At 43.7% G+C, this 27,916-nt stretch overlaps 1 protein-coding gene across 2 annotated transcripts in view; it reads left to right on the top strand.

Annotated features, from left to right (window-relative positions):
* Positions 1–821: 821 nt before the first annotated feature.
* LOC115136440 (sterol 26-hydroxylase, mitochondrial) overlaps positions 822–27,916 on the top strand; it is a 32,009-nt gene continuing 4,914 nt past the window's right edge. Inside the window, exons 1-8 of one of the 2 annotated variants that reach the window (XM_029672052.2) lie at positions 822–1,086; positions 4,077–4,267; positions 9,808–10,007; positions 12,476–12,673; positions 12,815–12,978; positions 25,944–26,110; positions 26,220–26,301; positions 26,471–26,671. In XM_029672052.2, the coding sequence (XP_029527912.1) occupies positions 844–1,086; positions 4,077–4,267; positions 9,808–10,007; positions 12,476–12,673; positions 12,815–12,978; positions 25,944–26,110; positions 26,220–26,301; positions 26,471–26,671 (1,446 nt within the window). In that variant the 5' untranslated portion in view covers positions 822–843. Of the gene's footprint in view, positions 1,087–4,076; positions 4,268–9,807; positions 10,008–12,475; positions 12,674–12,814; positions 12,979–25,943; positions 26,111–26,219; positions 26,337–26,470; positions 26,672–27,916 lie in introns of those variants that run through there. The other variant, XM_029672105.2, reaches the window with a different exon arrangement.

The raw sequence follows: 27,916 nt of genomic DNA, 5'->3' as shown, positions 1-27,916 counted from the left end.
TCTTGAGTGGCCGAGTTACAGTTTTGAATGAAATCTACTTGAAAATCTATGGCAAGACCTGAAAATGGTTGTCTTGCAATGATCAACAAACAATTTGACAGAGCTTGAAGAATTTTGAAAATAATAATAGGAACATGTTGCACAATCCAGGTGTGGAAAGCTTTAATCGCTGCCAACGTTTCTTCTACAAAGTATCGACTCAGGGGTGAGAATACTTATGTAAGTGAGATACTGTATTTCATTTTCAATAAATTAGGAAACATTTCTAAAAACACGTTTTCACTTTGTCATTATGGGGTATTGTGTGTAGATGGATGAGATAAATATATTTAATCAATTTAGAATTTAGGCTGTAACACAACAAAATGTGGAATAAGGGTATTAATTATTTATTTTAGTTTTTGCAAAGAAAGTAGTGTGTAGTTCCAGTAGTTAACTAGACAGCTACATTGGCAAAAAAAAGTCATTAACAACTCAAACACTACCAAGCTTTGAATTTAGTTCAACTACCACAAAGCTACTGCAAAATGTAGTTAAAGTCCTAGTTGAACTACATGTCGTTCACTACTCCCCAACACTGCCCACAGCCGTTTTTTTATCTGAGATTTTTAATTTCTCAACACAGAGACAGTGACAGTGGCCTTCTGTTATTTCTCTGTTCCAAGTAAGCATTACTTTCTGTAGGGCTTCTCTTCAACAAGGGGACATTCCTTCTATTCCTCTTCTCCAGTGTTGGAGCTGAAGGGTTAACCTCCTTAGGATCCCAGGGATATGGCCCCTCCCCAGTCTCACTGGTGAAACAGAAGCCCTGTGTTTTTAGATATTCCTTGTACTGCTCCCATCATGGTAGTCTGTCTGGCCCAGAGTATGGTGCAGAGGAGCGGCCGCTGGCTCCTGCCGTTCCCTACTGCCCTGTCTCTGGTCTACACCAGGGCTGCAGGAGGCACCCCTTCTCCCTCAGTCGCCCAACCGTCCACCTCCCAGGATAAGATTCGGACCGAGGATGACCTCCCCAGGATTAAAACCAGGGAGATGTTGTACAGATTGTATGTCCAAGGCTACTACAAGCGTCTACATGAGCTACAGGTACAGGAAAAAGGAAATGTGTGTATTCTAAGCGGGCTCTCTATGTTTTCTTTGGTACTCAAGGTGGCTTGCTGCAAATATTTACCCCTCTCTATGTTTTGGGTCCTGTAAGTTTCCAATATCTTACTGTGTGTTTCTGATATTTACTAACAAATTGAAACATGAGATCCGTGTCAGCCAGGGTGAGCTTTTGTGTTTAGCCACAGCTGACCCACAGAGACCGTGGATTTAACCCAAGACATGTTTATTTTTGTCCCTTGTAAATATTCAGCTTTTTTTCTATATACATTTCAATCTCTTTCCATTTTTCGAATTAAATATACCTTCCTCCAACCCGCCTCACCCAACGTGGTACGGATCTGCTATTTTTTTTTTTACCTTATAACTGGAACCTCAATTAATTACATGACTTAAACTGCCCGTTTCTGCATAATTCAAGCAGGCAATGAGCCCCGTCGGGTCTTTTTAAAAATGGCGGGTGAGGAAGCGAAACTAATGCGTGATAGTGAGACGGAGAGATGTTGTGGGAAAATGGCTTTTTTTCACTCGATCTGTCCAACTTATCACCTTATCGCCTCTAAAATGTAAATAAAACACTATAAAGAGTTTATATAATGTGTCATTACATACCTATTTGAAGGTTTGTGTCAAATTTGAATGTAACAGAGGGTCCGTTTTTTTCAACTTTTCCCCAATACTTTAGAGCCATTACCATGTCGATCCACGCTTGAGTAGAAACCTAGTTCACACCCCCGATTTTGAAGTTAACACAGTCGCTACAGTCCCAGTTTTCTTTGTAGCCTCGTTTGAATGTTGCGGTTGCGCACATTTGTACAGAATGGGATGAGTTTACGTTACCTCCCTCATCCTGCCTCACTGCTTTGCTTTCTTGGCCAGGTTGTAAATGAGAACTTGTTCTCAACTGGCCTACCTGGTTAAATAAAGGAGAGTGTGTGTGTGTGTGTGTGTGTGTGTGTGTGTGTGTGTGTGTGTTGTGTGTGTGTGTGTGTGTGTGTGTGTGTGTGTGTGTGTGTGTGTGTGTGTGTGTGTGTGTGTGTGTATATATACTGCTCAAAAAAATAAAGGGAACACTTAAACAACACAATGTAACTCCAAGTCAATCACACTTCTGTGAAATCAAACTGTCCACTTAGGAAGCAACACTGATTGACAATAAATGTCACATGCTGTTGTGCAAATGGAATAGACAACAGGTGGAAATTATAGGCAATTAGCAAGACACCCCCAATAAAAGAGTGGTTCTGCAGGTGGTGACCACAGACCACTTCTCAGTTCCTATGCTTCCTGGCTGATGTTTTGGTCACTTTTGAATGCTGGCGGTGCTTTCACTCTAGTGGTAGCATGAGATGGCGTCTACAACCCACACAAGTGGCTCAGGTAGTGCAGCTCATCCAGGATGGAACATCAATGCGAGCTGTGGCAAGAAGGTTTGCTGTGTCTGTCAGCGTAGTGTCCAGAGCATGGAGGCGCTACCAGAAGACAGGCCAGTACATCAGGAGACGTGAAGGAGGCCGTAGGAGGGCAACAACCCAGCAGCAGGACCGCTACCTCCACCTTTGTGCAAGGAGGAGCAGGAGGAGCACTGCCAGAGCCCTGCAAAATGACCTCCAGCAGGTCACAAATGTGCATGTGTCTGCTCAAACGGTCAGAAACAGACTCCATGAGGGTGGTATGAGGGCCCAACGTCCACAGGTGGGGGTTGTGCTTTACAGCCCAACACCGTGCAGGACGTTTGGCATTTGCCAGAGAACACCAAGATTGGAAAATTCGCCACTGGCGCCCTGTGCTCTTCACAGATGGTTCAGACTGAGCACATGTGACAGACGTGACAGTCTGGAGACGCCGTGGAGAACGTTCTGCTGCCTGCAACATCCTCCAGCATGACCGGTTTGGCAGTGGGTCAGTCATGGTGTGGGGTGGCATTTCTTTGGGGGGCCGCTCAGCCCTCCATGTGCTCGCCAGAGGTAGCCTGACTGCCATTAGGTACCGAAATGAGATCCTCAGACCCCTTGTGAGACCATATGCTGGTGTGGTTGGCCCTGGGTTCCTCCTAATGCAAGACAATGCTAGACCTCATGTGGCTGGAGTGTGTCAGCAGTTCCTGCAAGAGGAAGGCATTGATGCTATGGACTGGCCCGCCCGTTCCCCAGACCTGAATCCAATTGAGCACATCTGGGACATCATGTCTCGCTCCATCCACCAACACCACATTGCACCACAGACTGTTCAGGAGTTGGCGGATGCTTTAGTCCAGGTCTGGGAGGAGATCCCTTAGGAGACCATCCGCCACCTCATCAGGAGCATGCCCAGGCATTGTAGGGAGGTCATACAGGCATGTGGAGGCCACACACACTACTGAGCCTCATTTTGACTTGTTTTAAGGGCATTACATCAAAGTTGGATCAGCCTGTAGTGTGGTTTTCCACTTTAATTTTGTGTGACTCCAAATCCAGACTTCCATGGGTTGATACATTTGATTTCCATTGATAATTTTTGTGTGATTTTGTTGTCAGCACATTCAACTATGTAAAGAAAAAAGTATTTAATAAGAATATTTCATTCATTCAGATCTAGGATGTGTTATTTTAGTGTTCCCTTTATTTTTTTTGAGCAGTATATATATATTATATTTGTTCCCGTAATAACCCGCAGAGGAGTGCAACTTAAGGAAAACAGGCAGTCTCTGCTGACGTGCAGTGTTGTTTACCTTCTCCAAGAGCTGTCTTGCCCTGGAAATACAATCCCCATTGACACAGCAGGGATTACCAAAGTACAGCGGTTTACATTTATTGTACCAGAATGCATGTTGAAAGATTTGTTGACCCCATTTACTAATATCAATCCAGCTTTTCAGTTACATAACAATGTGGAAAAGATTGAATAGTAGATGTGTGCACAACAAAGTAGGCCTATACTATATGTAACCCAGCTCGTCGCTCTCTCTCTCTCACTTTCCCTCTGTGTGCTAGGTGTATGAGAAGCAGCTGTACGGCCCCATGTACAAAATAGGCGTAGGCAGCATTAACTCCGTTGCTCTCAACAGTGTGGAGCTACTGGAGGAGCTGCTTAGGAAGGATGAGAGGTTCCCCAGCCGAGGAGACATGTCCCTCTGGACAGACTACCGGGACCTGAGGGGCATTGGTTACGGCCCCTTCACTGAGTAAGGCCCAGGGATGCCATCTGTTGGTGGGAAGTGATGAGATCACATAAAAGAGGGATATAGCAGTGGCAAGGGGAAAGCAGTCACGTTAGAATATACTGTACATATATAGTATGTCTTATGATCACACTCAGTGATGCGGTGAGGTCGGTGGCTGGGTAAGCACGGGCTCTTATGAAAGCCAGATTTACTGACAAACCTTGATGAAGCTCCAACAACCAGAGTGACATAGGCTATTAAAATCCTCTATTGACTCACCTGTCCGTCAATGTAAGTAACATAATAAACAAATCCCCATAAACATCTGTCAGAAGCAAGCTAGAGTTACTGTATTTTTTGCATGGGCTGTGTCTAAATCCACCGCATTTGCCTGTGGTGGCCTTCCACACCTGTGGTGGCCTTCCACACCTGTGGTGGAAGGTGGCCGAGCTACAGCAGTGTTTTTCAGACCACGAGACATCCCGAAAATGTCTTCTCATAAAAAGGTTTGCAGCATTCGAACGGCCTACAAACGTATGACCACTCTATAGACCGGTGACACTCACAAACATGATGCTGTCCTCCGTTGTACTCTGAAGGTCTGAAGGCAATCCATACAAAGGAATGAAAGGCAGTACAGAGGTAGTTTTGTGCTAACAAAAAAGGAAATTCCTGAGCTTTGTTATCTCCTAGATATAGGACAGACACTTAAAACCTTAGTCTTTATGATTTATTTTTTGACGGCCTGTTTTGCCATTTATGAACCTGTTATTCAATGTGTTTCCATTGGTTAGTAGTAAAGGCCATTTTTTTATACCTAAAGGTGTCCTAAAACTCTAAATCAAATGGCTAAATGATCCATTCGAACATCGTAAAACAATTGCATATGTTAGCTTAGTAAAAGTGTTATTTGGTAATGACGTTGCAGACTAGTGGACATTCCAGTACTCACTGTTCGCCTGCCCGACAGCTAGCAGTGAGGGAGACGGTGGTTGCCTGTTATTGTTTGAGGTACAATAGTGTACATTTGTCAGGTATTTTTTTTTTCTGCCTAGAAGACCCTCTAAACACCAGTCTCAACGTTAACAGTGAAGAGGCGACTCCGGGATGCTGGCCTTCTACGCAGAGTTGCAAAGAAAAAGCCATATCTCAGACTGGCCAATAATAAAAATTTAAAAAAAGATCAAGATGGGCCAAAGAACACAGACACTGGACAGAGCAACTCTGCCTAGAAGGCCAGCATCCCTGATGTTTTGCGGGTACTATTTAATGAGGCTGCCAGTTGATTACTTGTGAGGCATCTGTTTCTCAAACTAGACACTCTAATGTACTTGTCCTCTTGCTCAGTTGTGCACTGGGGCCTCCCACTCCTCTTTGTATTCTGATTAGAGCCAGTTTGCGCTGTTCTGTGAAGGGAGTAGTACACAGCGTTGTACGAGATCTTCAGTTTCTTGCCAATTTCTCGCATGGAATAGCCTTCATTTCTCAGAACAAGAATAGACTTGACGAGTTTCAGAAGAAAGTCCTTTGTTTCTGGCCATTTTGAGCCTATAATCGAACCCACAAATGCTGAAGCTCCAGATACTCAACAAGTCTAAAGAATCTAGCTACAATAGTCATTTACAACATTAACAATGTCTACAGTGTTTTCCTGAATAATTTGATGTTATTTTAATGGACAAAAAAGGTGCTTTTATTTAAAAAAACAAGGACATTTCTAAGTGACCCCAAACTTTTGAACGGTAGTGTATGTGCATTAAAGTAGTAAAAAGTTTATTTATTTGGTCCCATATTCATAGCACGCAATAACTACATCAAGCTTGTGACTCTAGACATTTGTTGGATTCATTTGCTGATTATTTTACGCCCAATAGAAATGAATGAAATCATACCTTGAAGGCAGAACTCAGTGTGTCAGAGTGAGCAATGAGCTGTCGCCCACTCTTAGCTATGATGTGGGCGTGCCCTAAGGGTCAATACTGGGGCCCCTCCTGTTCAGCCTGTACATTAATGATCTGCCTTCTGTTTGTAGTTCGGTCTGAAGTTCAAATTTATGCAGATGATACACTGATATGTGCATGCAAAGAGCAAACAACAAGCTGCACAAGAACTGTAATGGTCTGTAATGGTTCCAATACTGTAATGGTCCAATACTGTAATGGTCCAGGTTACAAAGTGTCTCAGTGACTCGTGTTTGCATCTCAATGTGAAAAAAACTGTTTGCATGTTCTTCACAAAGAGGGCAATAGATGTTACTGAGCCAGATGTCTATGTGTCAGGGGAGAAGCTCCAGGTGGTATCTGATTTTAAGTACCTTGGCATCATACTTGATTCCTTCCACTTTTAAAAAGCATGTGAAAAAGGTAATTCAAATAACCAAATTCAACCTAGCTAATTTCCTATTTATATGAAATTGTTTGACTACAGAGGTAGCAAAACTGTACTTCAAATCTATGATACTCCCCCACTTAACATACTGCTTTACTAGCTGGGCCCAAGCTTGCTGTACAACATTAAGACCCATTCAGTCTGTCTACAAACAGGCTCTCAAAGTGCTTGATAGGAAGCCCAATAGCCATAATCACTGTTACATCCTCAGAAAGCATGAGCTCCTGAGTTGGGAAAATCTTGTGCAATACACCGACGCATGTCTTGTTTTCAAGATCGTAAATGGCCTGGCTCCCCCTCCACTCAGTATTTTTGTTAAACAGAAAACCCAAACCTATGGCAGCAGATCCACAAGGTCTGCCATGAGAGGTGACTGTATAGTTCCCTTAAAGAAAAGCACCTTTAGTAAATCCACTTTCTCTGTGAAAGCTTCCCATGTCTGGAATACACTGCCATCAGACACACACAACTGCACCACATATCAAACTTTCACAAAATGCATGAAGACATGGCTAAAGGTCAGTCAGATTTGTGAATATAATCCCTAGTGGTTTATTGCCGCTTTCCATGTTGTCTGTAGCTTGTGAGGTGTGGAAACACTCTGTTGCTTTTATGAATTTTGTCTTGCTGCTTTTTGTTCTAGGTTGCTCTGTCTGTATGCTACGTCTTGCTTGTCCTATGTTGCTCTGCGTGTGCTCACTGCTCAATGATTGTCTTTATTGTAATTGTTTTTAATAACCTGCCCAGGGACTGCGGTTGAAAATGAGCCGGCTGGCTAAAACCGGCACTTTTACTGAAACGTTGATTAATGTGCACTGTCCCTGTAAAAACAAAATTAACTCAAACTCAATGGTAAATCATGTATTGTGACATTTTGGGTCAGTTTTATTGTAAATAAGAATATAATGTTTTCTAAACACTTCTACATTAATATGGATCCTACCATGCTTACAGTATATCCCTGAATGACTCGGAAATAATAATGAGTGAAAGTTACATAGGCATAAATATCGTATCCCCCCAAAATGCTAACCTCCCCTGTTATTTCAATGGTGAGAGGTTAGCATGTCTTGGGGGTATGATATTTGTGTATCTATAACTTTCTCAGTGCATCTGTAACAACTTGGAGAAAGAGCGCAACACATACACACTGACAACGGCTACATCTGTTCAACTCCCCTGTGCCGTTCCTAAGCCAGCCTTTCGGAAGCTTTACCTTCACACAGCCTGTCCACATGTGCTGTGTTGTCTGCACAGCCCTAAATCCAGCCGCTCAGAGGTGTCTACATACTCCTAAAGCACACTGATGCCATTTCAGAATGTGAGAGGGTTTAACATGATTTGCACCCCACACAAGGTCCCTCAGTGAATTTCAAATACTCTCAAAGAAGGGCACCTATTGGTAGATGGGTAAAAATTATAAAAAGCAGACATTGATTATCACTTTGAGCATGGTGAAGTTATTCATTACACTTTGGATGGTGTATCAATACACCAAGTCACTACAAAGATGCAGGCGTCATTCCTAACTCAGTTGCTGGAGAGGAAGGAATCCGCTCAGGGATATCACAATGAAGCCAATGGAGACTTTAATACATTTAGAGTTATAATGGCTGTGATATTAGAAAATTGAGGATGGATCAACAACATTGTAGTTACTCCACAATACTAACTTAAATGACAGAGTAAAAAGCAGGAAGCCTGAACAGAATAAGAATATTCCAAAACATGCATCCTGTTTGCAATAAGGCACTAAAGTAAAACTGCCCAAAATGAACTTTGTCCTGAGTACAAAGCGTTATGTTTGGGGCAAATCTAACACAACACATTACTGAGTACAACTCTTCATATTTTCAAGCGTGGTGGTGGCTGCATCATGTTATGGGTATGCTTGTCATCGTTAAGGAGTTTAAAAAAAACGAAAACAAGAAACGAAATAGAGCTAAGCACAGGCAAAATCCTAGAGGAAAACCGTGTTCTGTCTGCTTTCCAACAGACCCTGGGAGACAAATTCACCTTTCAGCAGGACAATAACCTAAAACACAAGGCCAACTATACACTGGAGTTGCTTACCAAGACGACATTGAATGTTCCTGAGTGGCCTAGTTACATTTATTTTACTTCAATTGGCTTGAAAATCTATGATAAGACTTGAAAATGGCTGTCTAGCAATGGTCAACAACCAACTTGACAGAGCTTGAAGAATTTTAACATTGTACAATCCAGGTGTGCAAAACTCTTAGAATTATCCAGAAAGACTGGTGATTCTAACATGTATTGACTCAGGGCGATGAATACTTATGTAAGGAAGATAAATAAGTGTTTTATTTTCATCAATTCTAACATTTTGTAAATATTTTTATTTTGTGTTGATTGTTGACACAAAATGATGAATGAATCCATTTTAATTCCACACTGTAACACAACAAATAAATGGAATAAATCAAGGGATGTAAATACTTTCTGAAGGCAATATATATATATATATCACAGGGTAAGCACTGTCTACCCTGCCTACCTTGACTACACATCACTGCAGTGATGCCATTGATACACTAGTGCTCTGTCATGAAAGAAAATGCTACAGATCCAGTGATTGAAAAAAGGCTGTCATTACACATTTCTATAGACCATGCGTGTGTGCAAGGCAGGAAACGTGAACTATGGACTAACACAGCACAGCTTGCACTGGGAGTGTCCTTTTAGAACCATCAAACTGTATGAGATTACATGTGTTTTTACTTAGCAGCCATCTAGCTTTGTGAGATTTCCTATGTATATCAACACATCTACTTCAAATCGAAAAGCAGTGCAGTCATTCTGATTTATTTCCTTAGTTTTGTGTTCCGTGAACTCCAAGTGCTGCAAGACCAGCACAACACCCTGCGTGGCTTTGTAGGTCAAGGTCCAGTCACGTTAATCAAACCGGATGCTCACAAACAGTACATCCATTTAAATGAGCCGGTTACGTAAGAGTAGTAATACACTATTGTTACATACTGTATGCAATTTACACAGAAGCTGAAGTGAAAGCTTTATCCCATCTTATCCTGCTTGAATTCAATATGAAGTTACCTAAATTCCAACATGTACCAATTAATTAATGCATCATCAATGTTATTGTTGTGAATGTGTCATGCATGTTTCCTGATACAGTATATGTTTCCTGACAGGGAAGGGGTGAAGTGGTACAATCTGAGGACTGTGCTGAACAAGCGCATGCTGCACCCTAAAGACTCGGTGCAGTACGGAGACGTGGTCAACGAGGTGGTCAGCGACCTGATCAAGAGGATCTACCACCTACGCCGGACCAGCCCCACGGGAGACCGGGTGAACAACCTGTCCAATGAGCTCTACCGATTCTCTCTGGAGGGTACGTGGGAAATTCTGCCTATGGGTTGGGACGGCGATTCTTTCACTCTTCACTATATCTACAGTTCATTTTAAGTTCAATGATTTGATCAAGTTGGGTCAAGTCGCAGGTTTGACTGGATCTTTAAAGCATCCAGGTATAATTATAATATAATTCTAACTTGTTATAAGCATTACTAGGCTTTGAAATGTCTTATAATAACAAGGCTTTTAATGTCATGTGGGCTATCTCGTTGCTTAACATTTTCAACGGTCTCAAACTGGCTGTTATTTAGTCCGGCTCATTATGAGATGATTATACGACATTATAACGGGGTCATACATGCTAGTCTTGCTATGCATTACAGCTGCATCCTAATGCCTCATACCTGGATGCTGTAAAGCTGCGGTCACCAACCTTTTCTGAGTCAAGATCACTTTCTGAGTCAAAATGCAAGCCTAGATCTACAGCTCAGATTTGGTTTTAAACGTTACTTAAATAATAACAACGCAAGCTTATCGAAACACTGCTGTACCCCTTCATTGCATCTGCTGTGCTGGTTGTAGCGGGAGTGGAAGTAGGGAGAACGCACATTCAATGGTTTTTAAGTGTTAAAAAAAGTGTTGACCGTGCTGAATAACAACTTTAAATATGAACTTACTCCTAAAAACAGCAGCTCTTTGCTGTATTTGTGAAGTCTCTCCAGTCATGGTTTAAGGTGTTGTTTTGTAATGATATGGAAAATTATGCTTTACATAGTGTCTGGCATCTTGGTATGTCAGATGAACAGACAATGCTTATCACTACCTCCGAAGTAGACAGAGGCTAGGAGGAAGTGAGATGCATTGGGTGGGATCCCTTTTTATAAGAAACTCACAATCATCAGCTGTATACGGGATATTTCTGATTTGCTATGTAGCATAGTCAATATGTTAGTCATTGACAACCCTGGACTTTGTGCTCAGGGTTGTCAATGACTAATGCTCAGTCATTCTTCAGCTACCTTATTTCCATCATCTTCAAGAGGTAATGTTTACTGTTCCTAATGCACGTCATATAGCAAAAGGAGCATTCCAATACTTTGAAATTATATTGTATATATCTCATTTTGTCCAATATTGATAACCTATAAATAGAGCTTTTGTAGTCTGGAATCAGCAGAATATATCATTTTCCTTTGACAGAGAAAATGAATCTGAATCCATTTGTAAAACAGTACTCAAACCGTCAATTACAAAAATGGTCTTAAAGCTTCCTAAATGTAGGTACAACTACACATCTGCATTGAGAAACTGCCAGGGTATAAAGGTAATACAACTTTAAGGGTAGGGCACTGTTAACGTCACATTGATCCATTCTTTGAAGACTCTAACAGACATGACTGTTAACATGCGCACCTGAGCTCAGTATGTTTTATAACACTCAAGTCCTGTCACGTTGCTGTGGAGACTTTCCTTGAGTAATTTACACATCACAAACATCACTTCAGAGTTGCTTGATGAATCTCGAGCGGCTGGATTTATTTGTTAATAAAGTCACCACTATTGTATTGTAGACTTTACATTTAAGGGACTGGGTCCATTTAGCTATTATATAAACAGCGTTATGGTAATGTGGCCACACCGTCTCTCTTGAGCTTCCCAAGTTGTGCCAAACGGACCAGTTCGTAGCTGGATTCTTCACCGATCTTTTACACTTTCTCTGGAACATGAAATTTGTTCATACCTCAAGTTCTGTGTGGTGGAAGGATTTCCTTTCTCCATGAAAAACTACTCTATAACTGTGTGTCCATGAGGTCTTCTTAGGAATTTAGGACCTCTGACCACAGCAGTCTGGTTGTAGAAGCAGAGAGCGGGGGAGGGTGCTCGCTGTACTCAAAGAGGGCAACGTCATGACACCAGGCTTCGCCCTACAGCTTACCACGACATCCCCTCCCTGCAGGAGTTTGTGGACATGACTGACCTGAACACTAGTGCAATTGAGGGATCTGACGCCAATGAACGTGGACCTCATCATGCAGCCAGCACTGGGCATTATGTTCCACAACCTGACCAGGCTAGCGAGCAAGATTCTGATCTCCTATAGAATCTTCACTCTGGATGAGGTGAGCAGAGCACTCCCTCAGGCTCCTATATGTGGACATACAAAAAGAGTTTGGTGTCATGGAGAGTTGTTTAGAACCTCTGACCAGCCTGATGTGGAGTTCTGCTGGCCTCACCTGCACTGCAGCTGTGATTGGAGAACTGGGTCAGAGACATCTAATTGTCCCTCTGGGTCAAAATGTTTTCAACAGGTAGTTAAAGCTGTGTTTACTCTCTCTCCGTGCTGCTGAGCTGAGCAAATGATAGTGATGACTTTGCTGTTAATCTGTCCCTTTGCATCATATGTACAGTATCAGCAGTGATGGTGTCTGTGCTCCATAAGTCTATGGCTTCACCATTCACGTGCAGACAAAAGTTTATCTTAAACTTTAAATCTCTGTTCTTCAGGAATCTCTTCCATCCTGTTTGAGACTCGGATCGGCTGTCTGGAGGAAGAGATCCCGGTGGAGACGCAGCACTTCATCGATTCCATCGCTCAGATGTTCTCCTACAGCTTGCCGGTGGCCATGCTGCCCAAGTGGAGCCGCAACATCCTGCCATTCTATGGGCGCTACATCGCTGGCTGGGAGGGCATCTTCAAATTCTGTGAATTCTTCAGCATAAGACATTCTGTGCACTTCTGCACATCTCAAGGATTTAAGAGCACTGGAATGGAGTGTGCATTGTTGATATTGGAATTCATTTGATTACCTATTAGTACAGATGGATAATGATTTTCTTTTTCAGCTGTGAAGTTTATTGAGATGAAGATGGAGGCAATTCAGAAGCGAGTGGACACAAACCAGGAAGTTGAGGGAGAATACTTAACGTACCTCCTCTCCAATACAAAGATGACCAATAAGGAGGTGTACGGCAGCGTCGCTGAGCTGTTATTGGCTGGAGTCGATACGGTAAGTAAATCTGCGGAGATTTAACTACCGTCTCAGTTTTAGGGGAAGCAACCGGGGGGGGGGGGGGGATCCTTTATAATAAAGTAGCCTATTGCAGGTACAGTACCAGTCAAAAGTTTGGACACGCGGGGGGTGCTGTTGGAAGCTAAGGATGTAGAACGCATTTCCCTAGTTAGTGACCAAATGTATATATTTAACCTTGAAAAATTGTATGTATTTCTGTTTGGTCAGGTGTCTGAAGAGACCTCTAAACAATTCAGATCAAGTCTGAGAAATGTTGTAATGCTTTCTACCCAGCCAAAAACGGAGTCTGAAAGAGCAGGCCGCAGCAGGCCCGTGCCCTCTCCTGATTCAGCCGTGGATTCAGACGCTAAATCAGGAGAAGGAACACTGACCCACGGGAACACTGACTGTAGAGCTGCTACAATCCGTGATGGGCACCCTCAAAACTGATATTTTTGGTGGAGAGTCAAAGACGAGCTTAAAAAGAAGTTGATCTTAAAAAATCTATAGAGAGTATACAGAATAAGCTCGACACACGTAGCAGCCTTATCGGAGCTGGAGCTTGGTGCTACCGACCACAGCACTCGCATTAGCGAGCTAGAGGCTAACGTTGGCTCATTAATAACTAGGGTGATATACCTCGACAATAGATGCGAAGATATGAAAAGTAGAATGCGGAGGAACAACATTCATCTTCTGGGAATACCAGAGGGAGTGGAGGGCCCAAGACCGACGGAGTTCATGGCCCAGCTGCTTCAGAAGCTGCTCGGCCTGCAGGAGAAGCTGCAGCTAGACTGGGCCCACCGCACCCTGTGTAGCCGACCCCAGGATGGAGAACCCCCTCGACCATTTGTCATCAGGGTGCATTTCTTTTCACAATTCCAGTGGGTCAGAAGTTTACATATACGAAGTTGAATGTGCCTTTAAACAGCTTAGAAAATGTCAGAAAATTATGTTGTGGCTTCTGATAGGCTTATTGACATCATTTGAGTCAATTGGAGGTGTACCTGTGGATGTATTTCAAGGCCTGCCTTCAAACTCAGTGCCTCTTTGCTTGACATCATGGGAAAATGAAAAGAAATCAGCCAAGACCTCAGAAAAAAATTGTAGACCTCCAAGTCTGCTTCATCCTTGGGAGCAATTTCCAAACGCCTGAAGGTACAACGTTCATATGTACAAACAATAGTACGCAAGTATAAACACCATGGGACCACGCAGCCGTCATACCGCTCAGGAATGAGACGCGTTCTGTCTCCTAGAGATGAACGTACTTTGGTGCGAAAAGTGCAAATCAATCTCAGAACAAGAAGCCACTGCTCCAAAACCGCCATAAAAAGCCAGACTACGGTTTGGAACTGCACAGTACAGATCATCGTTTCTGGTCTGATGAAACAAAAATAGAACTGTTTGGCCATAATGACCATCGTTGTGTTTGGAGGAAAAAGGGGGATGCTTGAAAGCCAAAGAACACCATCCCAATCGTGAAGCACGGGGGTGGCAGCATCATGTTGTGGGGGTGCTTTGCTGCAGGAGGGACTACTGCACTTCAACAAAATAGATGGCTTCATGAGGCAGGAAAATTATGTGGATATATTGAAGCAACATCTCAACATCTTTTCAGTCAGGAAGTTAAAGCTTGGTCGCAAATGGGTCTTCCAAATGGACAAAGATCCCAAGCATACTTCCAAAGTTGTGTCAAAATGGCTTAAGGACAACAAAGTCTAGGTATTGGAGTGGCCATCACAAAGCCCTGACCTCAATTCTATAGAAAATTTGTGGGCAGAACTGAAAAAGTGTGTGCGAGCAAGGAGGCCTACAAACCTGACTCAGTTACACCAGCTCTGTCAGGAGGAATGGACCAAATTCACCCATTTGTCCCAAGTTAAACAATTTAAAGGCAATGCTTCTAAATACTAATTGAGTGTATGTAAACTTCTGACCCACTGGGAATGTAAAATAAATAAAAGCTGAAATAAACTATTCTCTCTACTATTATTCTGACATTTGACATATTAAATAAAGTGGAGATCCTAACTGACCAAAGACAGGGAATTGTTACGAGGATTAAATGTCAGGAATTGTGAATAACTGAGTTTAAATGCATTTGTCCAAGGTGTATGTAAACTTCCAACTTCAACTGTATGTCTATGTCCTGGGAAATGTTCTTGTTACTTACAGCCTCATGCTAATCGCATTAGCCTACGTTAGCTCAACCGTCCCGTGGAAGGGACACCGATCCCGAAAAAGTTTTAACCACTCAACTGTACGTCAATGATTTCTTCCACTGACTTGCTGTGCCTTCTGTCAGCCGGGATTTGGTTAAAAAATTAGAGCAGCTGATCACTGTTGAAGAATTGTCTAAGGCTGTCAAATACCTTCAATCCAGGAGAAGCCCAGGGCCTAGGCTTTTTTTAATAAAAAAATAAAACCCAATTGGGGACTTGTCTAAGACCCGACAGTGTATCATACCGTCCAATTAGTCTGCTAAATGTCGACTATAAAATTCTAGCCAAACTTCTGGAAACAGTCCTCCCATCAATTATCTCTCCGGATCAACAAGATTTATTCAAAATAGACACTCATTCTTCAATTATTTAATATTATATGTAATCCCTCTGTCACCAATGCCTCTGAAGCCATTCTATCCCTGGATGTGGGGAAAGCATTTGGAATGGAAATACTTTTTTACACTAAATAAATTCATTACTTGGATAAGACTTCTGTACTCATCCCCTCAAGCCTCTGTCAGGACTAATAACACTAATCAGATTGCTTCCTTTTGCAACGATCGACACGTTTGAACAATAATTATTAGCTAAATCTGGTCTCCCCAGACATAATTTATTTAGGTTCTTACAAATCAGGAGTTACGTCCACAGCATAGATCCCCGATTCCCCACCCTTCCTGGTGAAACACAGTTTGACACATTTCTTATCCCACTTCCTACTCTGAAAGGCATCTTGTCAATAATCAATAGCCAAATTTGCTCACTACAAACCACCTACTCATACAATATTAAATCCTCATGGGAGGAGGAACTGGGTGAGGAAATATCTGATGAGCTATGGGAAGGGGCACTCAAAAGGGTACATACCTCTTCTATTTGCGCTCGGCACGATCTCATTCAATGCAAACTCATTCATAGGGCTCACTGGACCAAAGCGAGATTATTCAAAATGTACAATGGATGTGAACCCTAATTGTGTATGATGTAACCAGTCTCCTGCTAATCACGTACACATAATTTGATGTTGCCCATCTCTTGTTGGTTTCTGGAAAGATCTCTTTAACGCACTCTCAGAATTAAGCTGCACACAGATCGAACCAGACCCTTTTATTGCATTACTTGGGGTTTCCTTTCCCACAATACAACTGGCCAAAATGAATAAGGATGTAATTTCCTTTGTCACTTTGTTAGCGAGACGATTCATTTGACTTAGATGGAAATCCTTTGCACTCCCTTCTCATGCTCTCTGTATTAGATCCATTTTGAATTGCATAAAGTTGGGAAAAATGTAACACCCCCTCAATGGGTCTATAGACAAATTCTATGCATTGTGGGCTCCCTTCTTTTCTTATGTTAAACGATTTCCCTGCAGTTCCAGAGTGATGTATATTTATATATCGGTGACGTAAGAGGCCTGGTATGTGTATACACGGAATCTCGGATGATAAGGAGGACTGTATTATCTGTGTTAGTGGACTTGTAACAACTATCAAAATATCTTTATTTTGTCTTTGTTTTTTTTGTTATTTCTGTCTCACTCTTTGATTTGCTGTATTGTTGTCCTTGATGTGTTGTTTTATATTACTACCAAATAACTTACAAGTGCAATTATTTTGTAAATATGGTGTTTGAAAATCCAAAAACACAGTAAAAAAAAAAGTTTAGACACCTACTCATTCAAGGATTTTTCTTTATTTTGACAATTTTCTTAAATATATTTTACCCCTTTTTCTCCACAATTTCGTGGTATCCAATTGGTAGTTACAGTCTTGTCTCATCACTGCAACTGCTGCAACTCCTCCGAAACACAACCCAACACAATGCCTGCTTCACCTGGAAGCCAGCCTCACCAATGTGTCGGAGGAAACACCTGGCGACTGTGTCAGCTTGCACTGCGCCCGGCCCTCCACAGGAGTCGCAAGTGCGCGATGGGACAAAGATATCCCTGCCGGCCAAACCCTCCCCTAACTGGGATGACGCTGGGCCAATTATGCTTCGCCCATGGGTCTCCCGGTCGCGGCCTGCTGCGACACAGTCTGGACTTGAAATCAGAATCTCTAGTTGCACAGCTACCACTGCGCCACTCGAGATGCTAATATACTATTTTCTACATTGTAGAATAGTAGTGAAGACATCCACAACTATGAAATAACACATATGAAATCGTGTAATAACCAAAAATATATCAAAATATATTTTAGATTCTTCAAAGTAGCCACCCTTTGCCTTGATGACAGCTTTGCACACTCTTGGCATTCTCTCAACCAGCTTCACCTAGAATGCTTTTCCAACAGTCTTGAAGGAGTTCCCACATATGCTGAGCACTTTTTGGTTGCTTTTCCTTCACTCTGCGGTCCAACTCATCTCAATTGGGTTGAGGTTGGGTGATTGTGGTGGCCAGGTCATCTGATGCAGCACTCATGACTCTCCTTCTTGGTCAAATATCCCTTACACAGCCTGGAGGTGTGTTGGGCCATTGTCCTGTTGAAAAACAAATGATAGTCCCACTAAGTGCAAACCAGATGTGATGGTGTATCGCTGCAGAATGTGGTGGTAGCCATGCTGGTTAAGTGTGCCTTATGGCTAACGAGACATGGTGTGATGAAAGAAACATACAGGAACTCAAATCCTTCTGTTCACCTGATTTAGAATTCCTCACAATCAAATGTAGACCGCATTATCTACCAAGAGAATTCTCTTCGATTATAATCACAGCCGTATATATCCCCCCCAAGCAGACACATCGATGGCTCTGAACGAACTTTATTTAACTCTTTGCAAACTGGAAACCATTTATCCGGAGGCTGCATTCATTGTAGCTGGGGATTTTAACAAGGCTAATCTGAAAACAAGACTCCCTAAATTTGATCAGCATATCGATTGCGCAACCAGGGGTGGAAAAACCTTGGATCATTGTTACTCTAACTTCCGCGACGCATATAAGGCCCTGCCCCGCCCCCCTTTCGGAAAAGCTGACCACGACTCCATTTAGTTGATCCCTGCCTACAGACAGAAACTAAAACAAGATGCTCCCATGCTGAGGTCTGTCCAACGCTGGTCCGACCAAGCTGACTCCACACTCCAAGACTGCTTCCATCACGTGGACTGGGATATGTTTCGTATTGCGTCAGATAACAACATTGACGAATACGCTGATTCGGTGTGCGAGTTCATTAGAACGTGCGTTGAAGATGTCGTTCCCATAGCAACGATTAAAACATTCCCTAACCAGAAACCGTGGATTGATGGCAGCATTCGCATGAAACTGAAAGCGCGAACCACTGCTTTTAATCAGGGCAAGGTGTCTGGTAACATGACCGAATACAAACAGTGCAGCTATTCCCTCCGCAAGGCTATCAAACAAGCTAAGCGTCAGGACAGAGACAAAGTAGAATCTCAATTCAACGGCTCAGACACAAGAGGCATGTGGCAGGGTCTACAGTCAATCACGGACTACAGGAAGAAATCCAGCCCAGTCACGGACCAGGATGTCTTGCTCCCAGGCAGACTAAATAACTTTTTTGCCCGCTTTGAGGACAATACAGTGCCACTGACACGGCCTGCAACAAAAACATGCGGTCTCTCCTTCACTGCAGCCGAGGTGAGTAAGACATTTAAACGTGTTAACCCTCGCAAGGCTGCAGGCCCAGACGGCATCCCCAGCCGCGCCCTCAGAGCATGCGCAGACCAGCTGGCCGGTGTGTTTACGGACATATTCAATCAATCCCTATACCAGTCTGCTGTTCCCACATGCTTCAAGAGGGCCACCATTGTTCCTGTTCCCAAGAAAGCTAAGGTAACTGAGCTAAACGACTACCGCCCTGTAGCACTCACTTCCGTCATCATGAAGTGCTTTGAGAGACTAGTCAAGGACCATATCACCTCCACCCTACCTGACACCCTAGACCCACTCCAATTTGCTTACCGCCCAAATAGGTCCACAGACGATGCAATCTCAACCACACTGCACACTGCCCTAACCCATCTGGACAAGAGGAATACCTATGTGAGAATGCTGTTCATCGACTACAGCTCGGCATTCAACACCATAGTACCCTCCAAGCTCGTCATCAAGCTCGAGACCCTGGGTCTCGACCCCGCCCTGTGCAACTGGGTACTGGACTTCCTGACGGGCCGCCCCCAGGTGGTGAGGGTAGGCAACAACATCTCCTCCCCGCTGATCCTCAACACTGGGGCCCCACAAGGGTGCGTTCTGAGCCCTCTCCTGTACTCCCTGTTCACCCACGACTGCGTGGCCACGCACGCCTCCAACTCAATCATCAAGTTTGCGGACGACACAACAGTGGTAGGCTTGATTACCAACAACGACGAGACGGCCTACAGGGAGGAGGTGAGGGCCCTCGGAGTGTGGTGTCAGGAAAATAACCTCACACTCAACGTCAACAAAACTAAGGAGATGATTGTGGACTTCAGGAAACAGCAGAGGGAACACCCCCCTATCCACATCGATGGAACAGCAGTGGAGAGGGTAGCAAGTTTTAAGTTCCTCGGCGTACACATCACAGACAAACTGAATTGGTCCACATTTACATTTACATTTAAGTCATTTAGCAGACGCTCTTATCCAGAGCGACTTACAAATTGGTGCTTTCACCTTATGACATCCAGTGGAACAGCCACTTTACAATAGTGCATCTAGGTCTTTTAAGGGTGGGGGGGGTGAGAAGGATTACTTTATCCTATCCTAGGTATTCCTTAAAGAGGTGGGGTTTCAGGTGTCTCCGGAAGGTGGTGATTGACTCCGCTGTCCTGGCGTCGTGAGGAGTTTGTTCCACCATTGGGGGCCAGAGCAGCGAACAGTTTTGACTGGGCTGAGCGGGAACTGTACTTCCTCAGTGGTAGGGAGGCGAGCAGGCCAGAGGTGGATGAACGCAGTGCCCTTGTTTGGGTGTAGGGCCTGATCAGAGCCTGGAGGTACTGAGGTGCCGTTCCCCTCACAGCTCCGTAGGCAAGCACCATGGTCTTGTAGCGGATGCGAGCTTCAACTGGAAGCCAGTGGAGAGAGCGGAGGAGCGGGGTGACGTGAGAGAACTTGGGAAGGTTGAACACCAGACGGGCTGCGGCGTTCTGGATGAGTTGTAGGGGTTTAATGGCACAGGCAGGGAGCCCAGCCAACAGCGAGTTGCAGTAATCCAGACGGGAGATGACAAGTGCCTGGATTAGGACCTGCGCCGCTTCCTGTGTGAGGCAGGGTCGTACTCTGCGGATGTTGTAGAGCATGAACCTACAGGAACGGGCCACCGCCTTGATGTTATTTGAGAACGACAGGGTGTTGTCCAGGATCACGCCAAGGTTCTTAGCTCTCTGGGACGAGGACACAATGGAGTTGTCAACCGTGATGGCGAGATCATGGAACGGGCAGTCCTTCCCCGGGAGGAAGAGCAGCTCCGTCTTGCCGAGGTTCAGCTTGAGGTGATGATCCGTCATCCACACTGATATGTCTGCCAGACATGCAGAGATGCGATTCGCCACCTGGTCGTCAGAAGGGGGAAAGGAGAAGATTAATTGTGTGTCGTCTGCATAGCAATGATAGGAGAGACCATGTGAGGTTATGACAGAGCCAAGTGACTTGGTGTATAGCGAGAATAGGAGAGGGCCTAGAACAGAGCCCTGGGGGACACCAGTGGTGAGAGCACGTGGTGAGGAGACGGATTCTCGCCACGCCACCTGGTAGGAGCGACCTGTCAGGTAGGACGCAATCCAAGCGTGGGCCGCGCCGGAGATGCCCAACTCACACAGACAGCATCGTGAAGAAGGCGCAGTAGCGCCTCTTCAACCTCAGGAGGCTGAAGAAATTTGGCTTGTCACCAAAAGCACTCACAAACTTCTACAGATGCACAATCGAGAGCATCCTGGCGGGCTGTATCACCGCCTGGTACGGCAACTGCTCCGCCCCCAACCGTAAGGCTCTCCAGAGGGTAGTGAGGTCTGCACAACGCATCACCGGGGGCAAACTACCTGCCCTCCAGGACACCTACACCACCCGATGTTACAGGAAGGCCATAAAGATCATCAAGGACATCAACCACCCGAGCCACTGCCTGTTCACCCCGCTATCATCCAGAAGGCGAGGTCAGTACAGGTGCATCAAAGCTGGGACCGAGAGACTGAAAAACAGCTTCTATCTCAAGGCCATCAGACTGTTAAACAGCCACCACTAACATTGAGTGGCTGCTGCCAACACACTGACACTGACTCAACTCCAGCCACTTTAATAATGGGAATTGATGGGAAATGATGTAAATATATCACTAGCCACTTTAAACAATGCTACCTTATATAATGTTACTTACCCTACATTATTCATCTCATATGCATACGTATATACTGTACTCTATATCATCGACTGCATCCTTATGTAATACATATATCACTAGCCACTTTAACTATGCCACTTTGTTTACATACTCATCTCATATGTATATACTGTACTCGATACCATCTACTCTATCTTGCCTATGCTGCTCTGTACCATCACTCATTCATATATCCTTATGTACATATTCTTTATCCCTTTACACTGTGTATAAGACAGTAGTTTAGGAATTGTTAGTTAGATTACTTGTTGGTTATTACTGCATTGTCGGAACTAGAAGCACAAGCATTTCGCTACACTCGCATTAACATCTGCTAACCATGTGTATGTGACAAATAAAATTTGATTTGACTCAGCCCAGTCAAAACTGTTCGCTGCTCTGGCCCCCCAATGGTGGAACAAACTCCCTCACGACGCCAGGACAGCGGAGTCAATCACCACCTTCCGGAGACACCTGAAACCCCACCTCTTTCAGGAATACCTAGGATAGGATAAAGTAATCCTTCTCACCCCCCCCCCCTTAAAAGATTTAGATGCACTATTGTAAAGTGGCTGTTCCACTGGATGTCTTAAGATGAACGCACCAATTTGTAAGTCGCTCTGGATAAGAGCGTCTGCTAAATGACTTAAATGTAATGTAAATGTAATTTAAGTGTGCCTTGAATTCTAAATAAATAATTGGCAGTGTCACCAGCAAAGCACCATCACACCACCTCCTCCATGCTTCACGGTGGGAACCACACATGCAGAGATCATCCGTTCACCTACTCTGTGTCTCACAAAGACACAGCGGTTGGAACCAAAAATCTCATTTGGACTCATCAGACCAAAGGACAGATTTCTACTTGTCCATTGCTCGTATTTCTTGGTGTCCTTCAGTATTTTTTTTTCATTTAACCCAACTAGGCAAGTCAGTTAAGAACAAATTCTTATTTACATTGACTGCCTACCAGGGAACGGTGGGTTAACTGCCTTGTTCAGGGGCAGAATGACAGATCTTTAGCTTGTCAGCTCGGGGGTTCAATCCAGCAACCTTTCAGTTACTGGCCCAACACTCTAACCGCTAGGCTACCTGCCCCCCCAGTGGTTTCTTTGCAGAAATTTGACCATGAAGGCCTGATTCACACAGTCTCCTCTGAACAGTTGATGTTGAGATGTGTCTGTTACTTGAACACTCTGTGAAGAATTTATTTGAGCTGCAATTTCTGAGGCTGGTAACTCTAATGAACTTATCCTCTGCAGTAGAGGTAACTTGGGATCTTCCTTTCCTGTGGCGGTCCTCATGACTGACCTTCAAGTCTTAAAGTAATGATGGGCTGTCATTTCTCTTTGCTTATTTGAGATGTTCTTGCCATAATATGGACTTGGTCTTTTACCAAATAGGGCTATCTTCTGTATACCACCCCTAACTTGTCATAACAACTGATTGGCTCAAATGCATGATGAAGGAAATAAATTCCATGTAACAAGGCACACCTGTTAATTGAAATGCATTCCACGTGGTTGAGAGAATGCCAAGGGGTATGCAAAGCTGTCATCAAGGCAAAAGGTGGCTACTTTAAAGAATCTCACACACATAATATATTTTGATTTGTTTAACACTTTTCTGGTTACTACATGATTCCATATGTGTTATTATTCTACAAAGTAAAAAATAAAAAGTCTGCCATGAGTAGGTGTCCAAACTTTTGACTAGTACTGTAGGTGTCATAACCAGCCATAAAAGAACTACAGTGGTAGGTTTTTGGGGGTTTTGACACTAATGTACAGTAGTTGTCATATCCAGCCATAAAATAATGCAATATATGTCACAGTAGGTCTAAATATATGTGTCATAACAGCTGACATGTCGTAACTTGTCGTAACCGGTCATAATATGGTCATGTCAGCTGTTATGAAATATTATGACATTGTTTGGACTGTGTCAAAACGTTGTGACGCTAGGTGTCAAGTGAAGTGTTACGGAATGCTGTTCATCGATTACAACTCAGCCTTCAACACCATAGTGTCCTCCATGATCATCACTAAGCTCAGGGCCCTGGGTCGAAACCCATGCCTGTGCCACTGGGTCCTGGACTTCCTGATGGGCTGACACCAAGTTGTGACGGTAGGCAACAACACCTCTGCCACGCTGATCCTCAACACGAGAGTCCCACAGGGGTGCATGCTCAGCCCCCTCCTGTACTCCCTGTTCACCCATGACTGCGTGGCCGCACACGTCTCCAACTCAATCATCAAGTTTACTGACGACACAAACGTGGTAGTGATTACCAACAATGACGAGACAGCCTACAGGGAGGAGGTGAGAGCCCTGGCAGAGTAGTGCCAGGAAAATAACCTCTCCCTCAATGTCAACGAAATAAAGGAGCTGATCGTGGACTACAGGAGACAGCAGAGAGAGCACTCCCCCATGTCACAGGAAGGCCAAGAAGATCATCAAGGACCTCAGCCACCGGAATCACTGCCTGTTCACCCCGCTACCATCTAGAAGGTGGAGGCAGTTTAGGTGCATCAAAGCTTGTACCAAGAGACAAACTATATTTCAATCTCCAGGCCATCAGACTGGCTTCATTAAAAACTGTTAATCTGATGGATTTTGGATGTCCTTGGTCTTATTTATTTGTTTGGGGGTCTATACATGAGGCCAACTTCACCATATTGTCCTGGCGGCATACTTACACACCCAGTCTCATTTTCTTTTGCGTGAATGATATTTCTCAAATGTAAACACCCAGTCTCATTACTTTGGCGAATGGCATTGTCATGGATGTGTTAGTAGCTGGGCTAGCACATATCAACACTATTTTTGGACACTATTGTCATTAAATTGTTTGCTATCCCTTTTCCTTTCTTTCTGTGCCACAAAATGTTTGCATATATGCTACCGGTAATGTTACTAGGGCCACGTTCAGTTGAAAAATGTTCTTGAATTAAGTTGTTTGTTCTTCATAGTATATTTCTAAAACGTGTCCTGCTGAACGCTCCCCCAAGTTGTTAGCTATAGCTAGCTAATGAGGTAACATAACTGAACAAGGTGTAGCCTAAACAAATGGTTGACGGCCCAGTCCAAAAGTAGCATGGTTGGTTTTAGAACAGCCCACGATATGCTTTATGAATGTAAAATGCGGCCTGCCAATGCATGATAGAAAGAAAAAAACGTAGTGCACTTTTATGAGTCAAGCCTTTTGAATGGTAGCCTAAGGGCTAGAATCAAGACGTTTTCTCTGAAGAAAAGATGGAGACTTGGATACAGAACCTGTATATGAAATTCAGTGGGAAATGTGGAAGGATTGATCGAGACTACAAATTTAAACTACTTTTTTAAAGCCTACTGAAGTGGGAGAAAAACACAGCTAGACTATTGTTTTACTATTAAACTCAATGCTGCTATTGTCTGTAATATCGTAAAGCGGCTTGTGTTTTTTAACCAGGCAAAGAGTAGCTAACTAGAAGGCTGGTGGTGACTGTTTAGCTAAAGTGAAGCAAGAGGGTCACCTGCGCGATGTGTATAATCGGAGGCGGAGCTGGAGCAGAGCCTGTCTGCCTACACTAGTTGCTCGCTCCCAGCAGCTCACCAGCTGATGAAGGCTGTGTTGCTGCTCATCTGTGCTGCTAATATTAATTGTGTTTGTCACTGAAAAGCTCTCCATCACTCCAAAAACTTTTGTCCAGTCCAGTTAGTAGTAAGATTTTAGTCACAGAGATCATTTTGTCTCGTTTTAGTAAACTTAAAAATAATAGTTAATTTTTTTCTGGCTCTATTTAGTCAGTTATAGTCTCGTCAATTGCCACTGAAAAATAGGTGTTTGACAAATATCTTAGTCACTATTTTTGTTGACAAAATGAACACGGATTTCATGTCTGAGTAACTCAAACATTACAACAAAATCAATGGGCTATAAAAACCTAGCTAAAAATATTACCTGACATGGGCTAGGTGATCTGGACATTTCTGACAATATAAACATGATCTAAGGTCTGTAATGACTGACATTGCATTAGCAAAACTGCTTATGCACTGTCCAAATTCGACATGGCACCTTCTGCATTCTTCTATTACAACTTTGAAGAGTAAGTTGAATGCCTAATTGAGGGAAGGGGGGGGGACCACTGATTTAAACCATGTTCTAACCAAAAGTTCACAAGTATGGCCCCAGTGTGTTGTACGATAAGGGCATGTATTCACGAACCACAGGAGGTTGGTGACACCTTATTTGGGGAGAACGGGCTCGTGTTAACGACTGGAGCGGGATAAGTGGAATGGTATCAATTACATCAAACACATGGTTTCCAGGTGTTTGATGCCATTCCATTTGCTTTCCTCCGGCCATTATAATGAGCCGTTCTCCCGGCAGTAGCCTCCTGTGTCACTACCGCTGCTGTTGTCATATTTTAAGACATCCAATACCATGATGTGGGCGATGTACCTGCTGTCCAGGGACTCCAATGTGCAGAACACCCTTTATCAGGAGGTGTCACGCTGTGTACCAGGAGACAACATTCCATCTGCTCAAGATGTCAACTGCATGCCATACCTCAAGGCTGTAATCAAGGAAACACTAAGGTAAGACATGTGAATAGTGGTCGTGTATGTCACTTTGGAAAGGATGGAGTTCTTGAAAGTTCCCTTATCTTACTCTAACACCATTTCTGATGTACTTCCTGTTCTTCAGAATGTACCCTGTTGTCCCCCTGAACTCACGCATCATGGCAGAGAAGGATGTCATTATTGGCGGACATTTTTTCCCCAAGAAGGTTAATCTCTCTTTAGGGAAACAACCAACTTTCAAGTACATCTTCACTTTACTGGCCTAAAACTGACCCAACCATAAAAACATAACAACATTTGAATGCATGTAAATCATGCCGTTGTTGGTATAGTGCTGTAACAATTATTTACCTCTCTGCTGTTTTGTGTCTGTAGACTTCGTTTACAATGTGCCACTACGCCATCAGCCAAGATGAAAAGACATTCCCAGAACCATCAAAGTTCAAGCCTGAACGATGGTTGAGGGACGGCCGAGTCCGGCCAAACCCCTTTGGCTCTATCCCATTTGGTTTTGGGGTTCGGGGTTGCGTAGGTCGTCGGATAGCTGAACTGGAGATGTACCTGGCTTTGTCACGGGTAAGAGCAGTTTACAGATGCATTGCACTAGACTATTTCAACCAATAGATTGTGTAGAGTGGATTTTGTAGTAGTGTAACGGATGTGAAACACTCAACTTTCCTAATATTAAGCACATTGCTTATATATACAAAATGAGTATAGACTACCGTAATTGCTGGACTATTAAGTGCACCTGAATATAAACCGCACCCACTGAATTATTAAAAAATATGTATTTTGTACATAAATACGCCGCACATGTCTATAAGCCGCAGGTGCCTACCGGTACATTGAAACAAATGAACTTGGTCACTATCTTCCTCCTCCTGTGCACTGAAACCACTGAAGTCATCTCCTTCGGTGTCGGAGATGAATAGCCTCAGAATTGCTTCATCCGATGTTGGATCGTTTTCATTGTCGCTCTCGTCACTTTCATCCGGAGGCAAATACCCCGCTGAGCTCATGCTGCCCCTTCAACACGCAGCAGTCCAGCCTTTCGAAACCCGTTGATGATAGTGGATTTTTTGACAATGCTCCACGTTGTCAGGACCCACTGGCAGACTTGACCATAAGTTGCTCTTCGCATGCAGCCCGTTTTAGTGAAGGATTTCTCCCCACTTGTCATCCAAGACTCCCACTGAACAAGGAGCGCCACCTTAAATGCACGATTTACACTGATGTCGAGTGGCTGCAAATACTTTGGGCCATCTGCTTTTCTTCCCTCTGAAAGCCTTTGTTGTCTTTGCACTGAGTCAGTTCCTCACTCTGCTGTTTCCAACGTCTTATCATCGACTCATTAAGGCCAAGCTCCCGTGCAGCAGCTCTCTTTCCTTTTTCAACAGCCAGATCGATCGCCTTCAACTTGAAAGCTGCATCATATGCATTTCTCCGTGTCTTTGCCATGATGAGGGTGACAAAATTACTACCGTAATCAGAATGATGGGAAGTTTGAGCGCGCTCGATTTTACGTCACATTATGTGACGGTGCTCAGTTGTTTGGCGGCATCAATCTTGTGAAAGCGGGAAAAATCCATAAATTAGTCTGATGGGCGACTTTTTCGAATCATAGTCGCACACATGTAACCTAGCCCATAGACCTATATATTTGGTAAGGTTTGTATCACAACTAAAGTGACCAAATAACTTCTTAAAATTAAGCATATCAAGGGGTGTAGAGCCTAACTGGCATATGCAGTCCGTGAGTCAAGTTTGGGGAAGATAATTTTCACCATAAAAATGCACCTTTATAATAAAAGCATTACA

The sequence above is a fragment of the Oncorhynchus nerka genome, linkage group LG1 (assembly GCF_034236695.1).
Source record: "Oncorhynchus nerka isolate Pitt River linkage group LG1, Oner_Uvic_2.0, whole genome shotgun sequence".
Taxonomy (NCBI): domain Eukaryota; kingdom Metazoa; phylum Chordata; class Actinopteri; order Salmoniformes; family Salmonidae; genus Oncorhynchus; species Oncorhynchus nerka.
The sequence above is the reverse complement of the archived record's forward strand: the minus strand, read 5'-3'. Positions and strand labels throughout refer to the sequence as shown.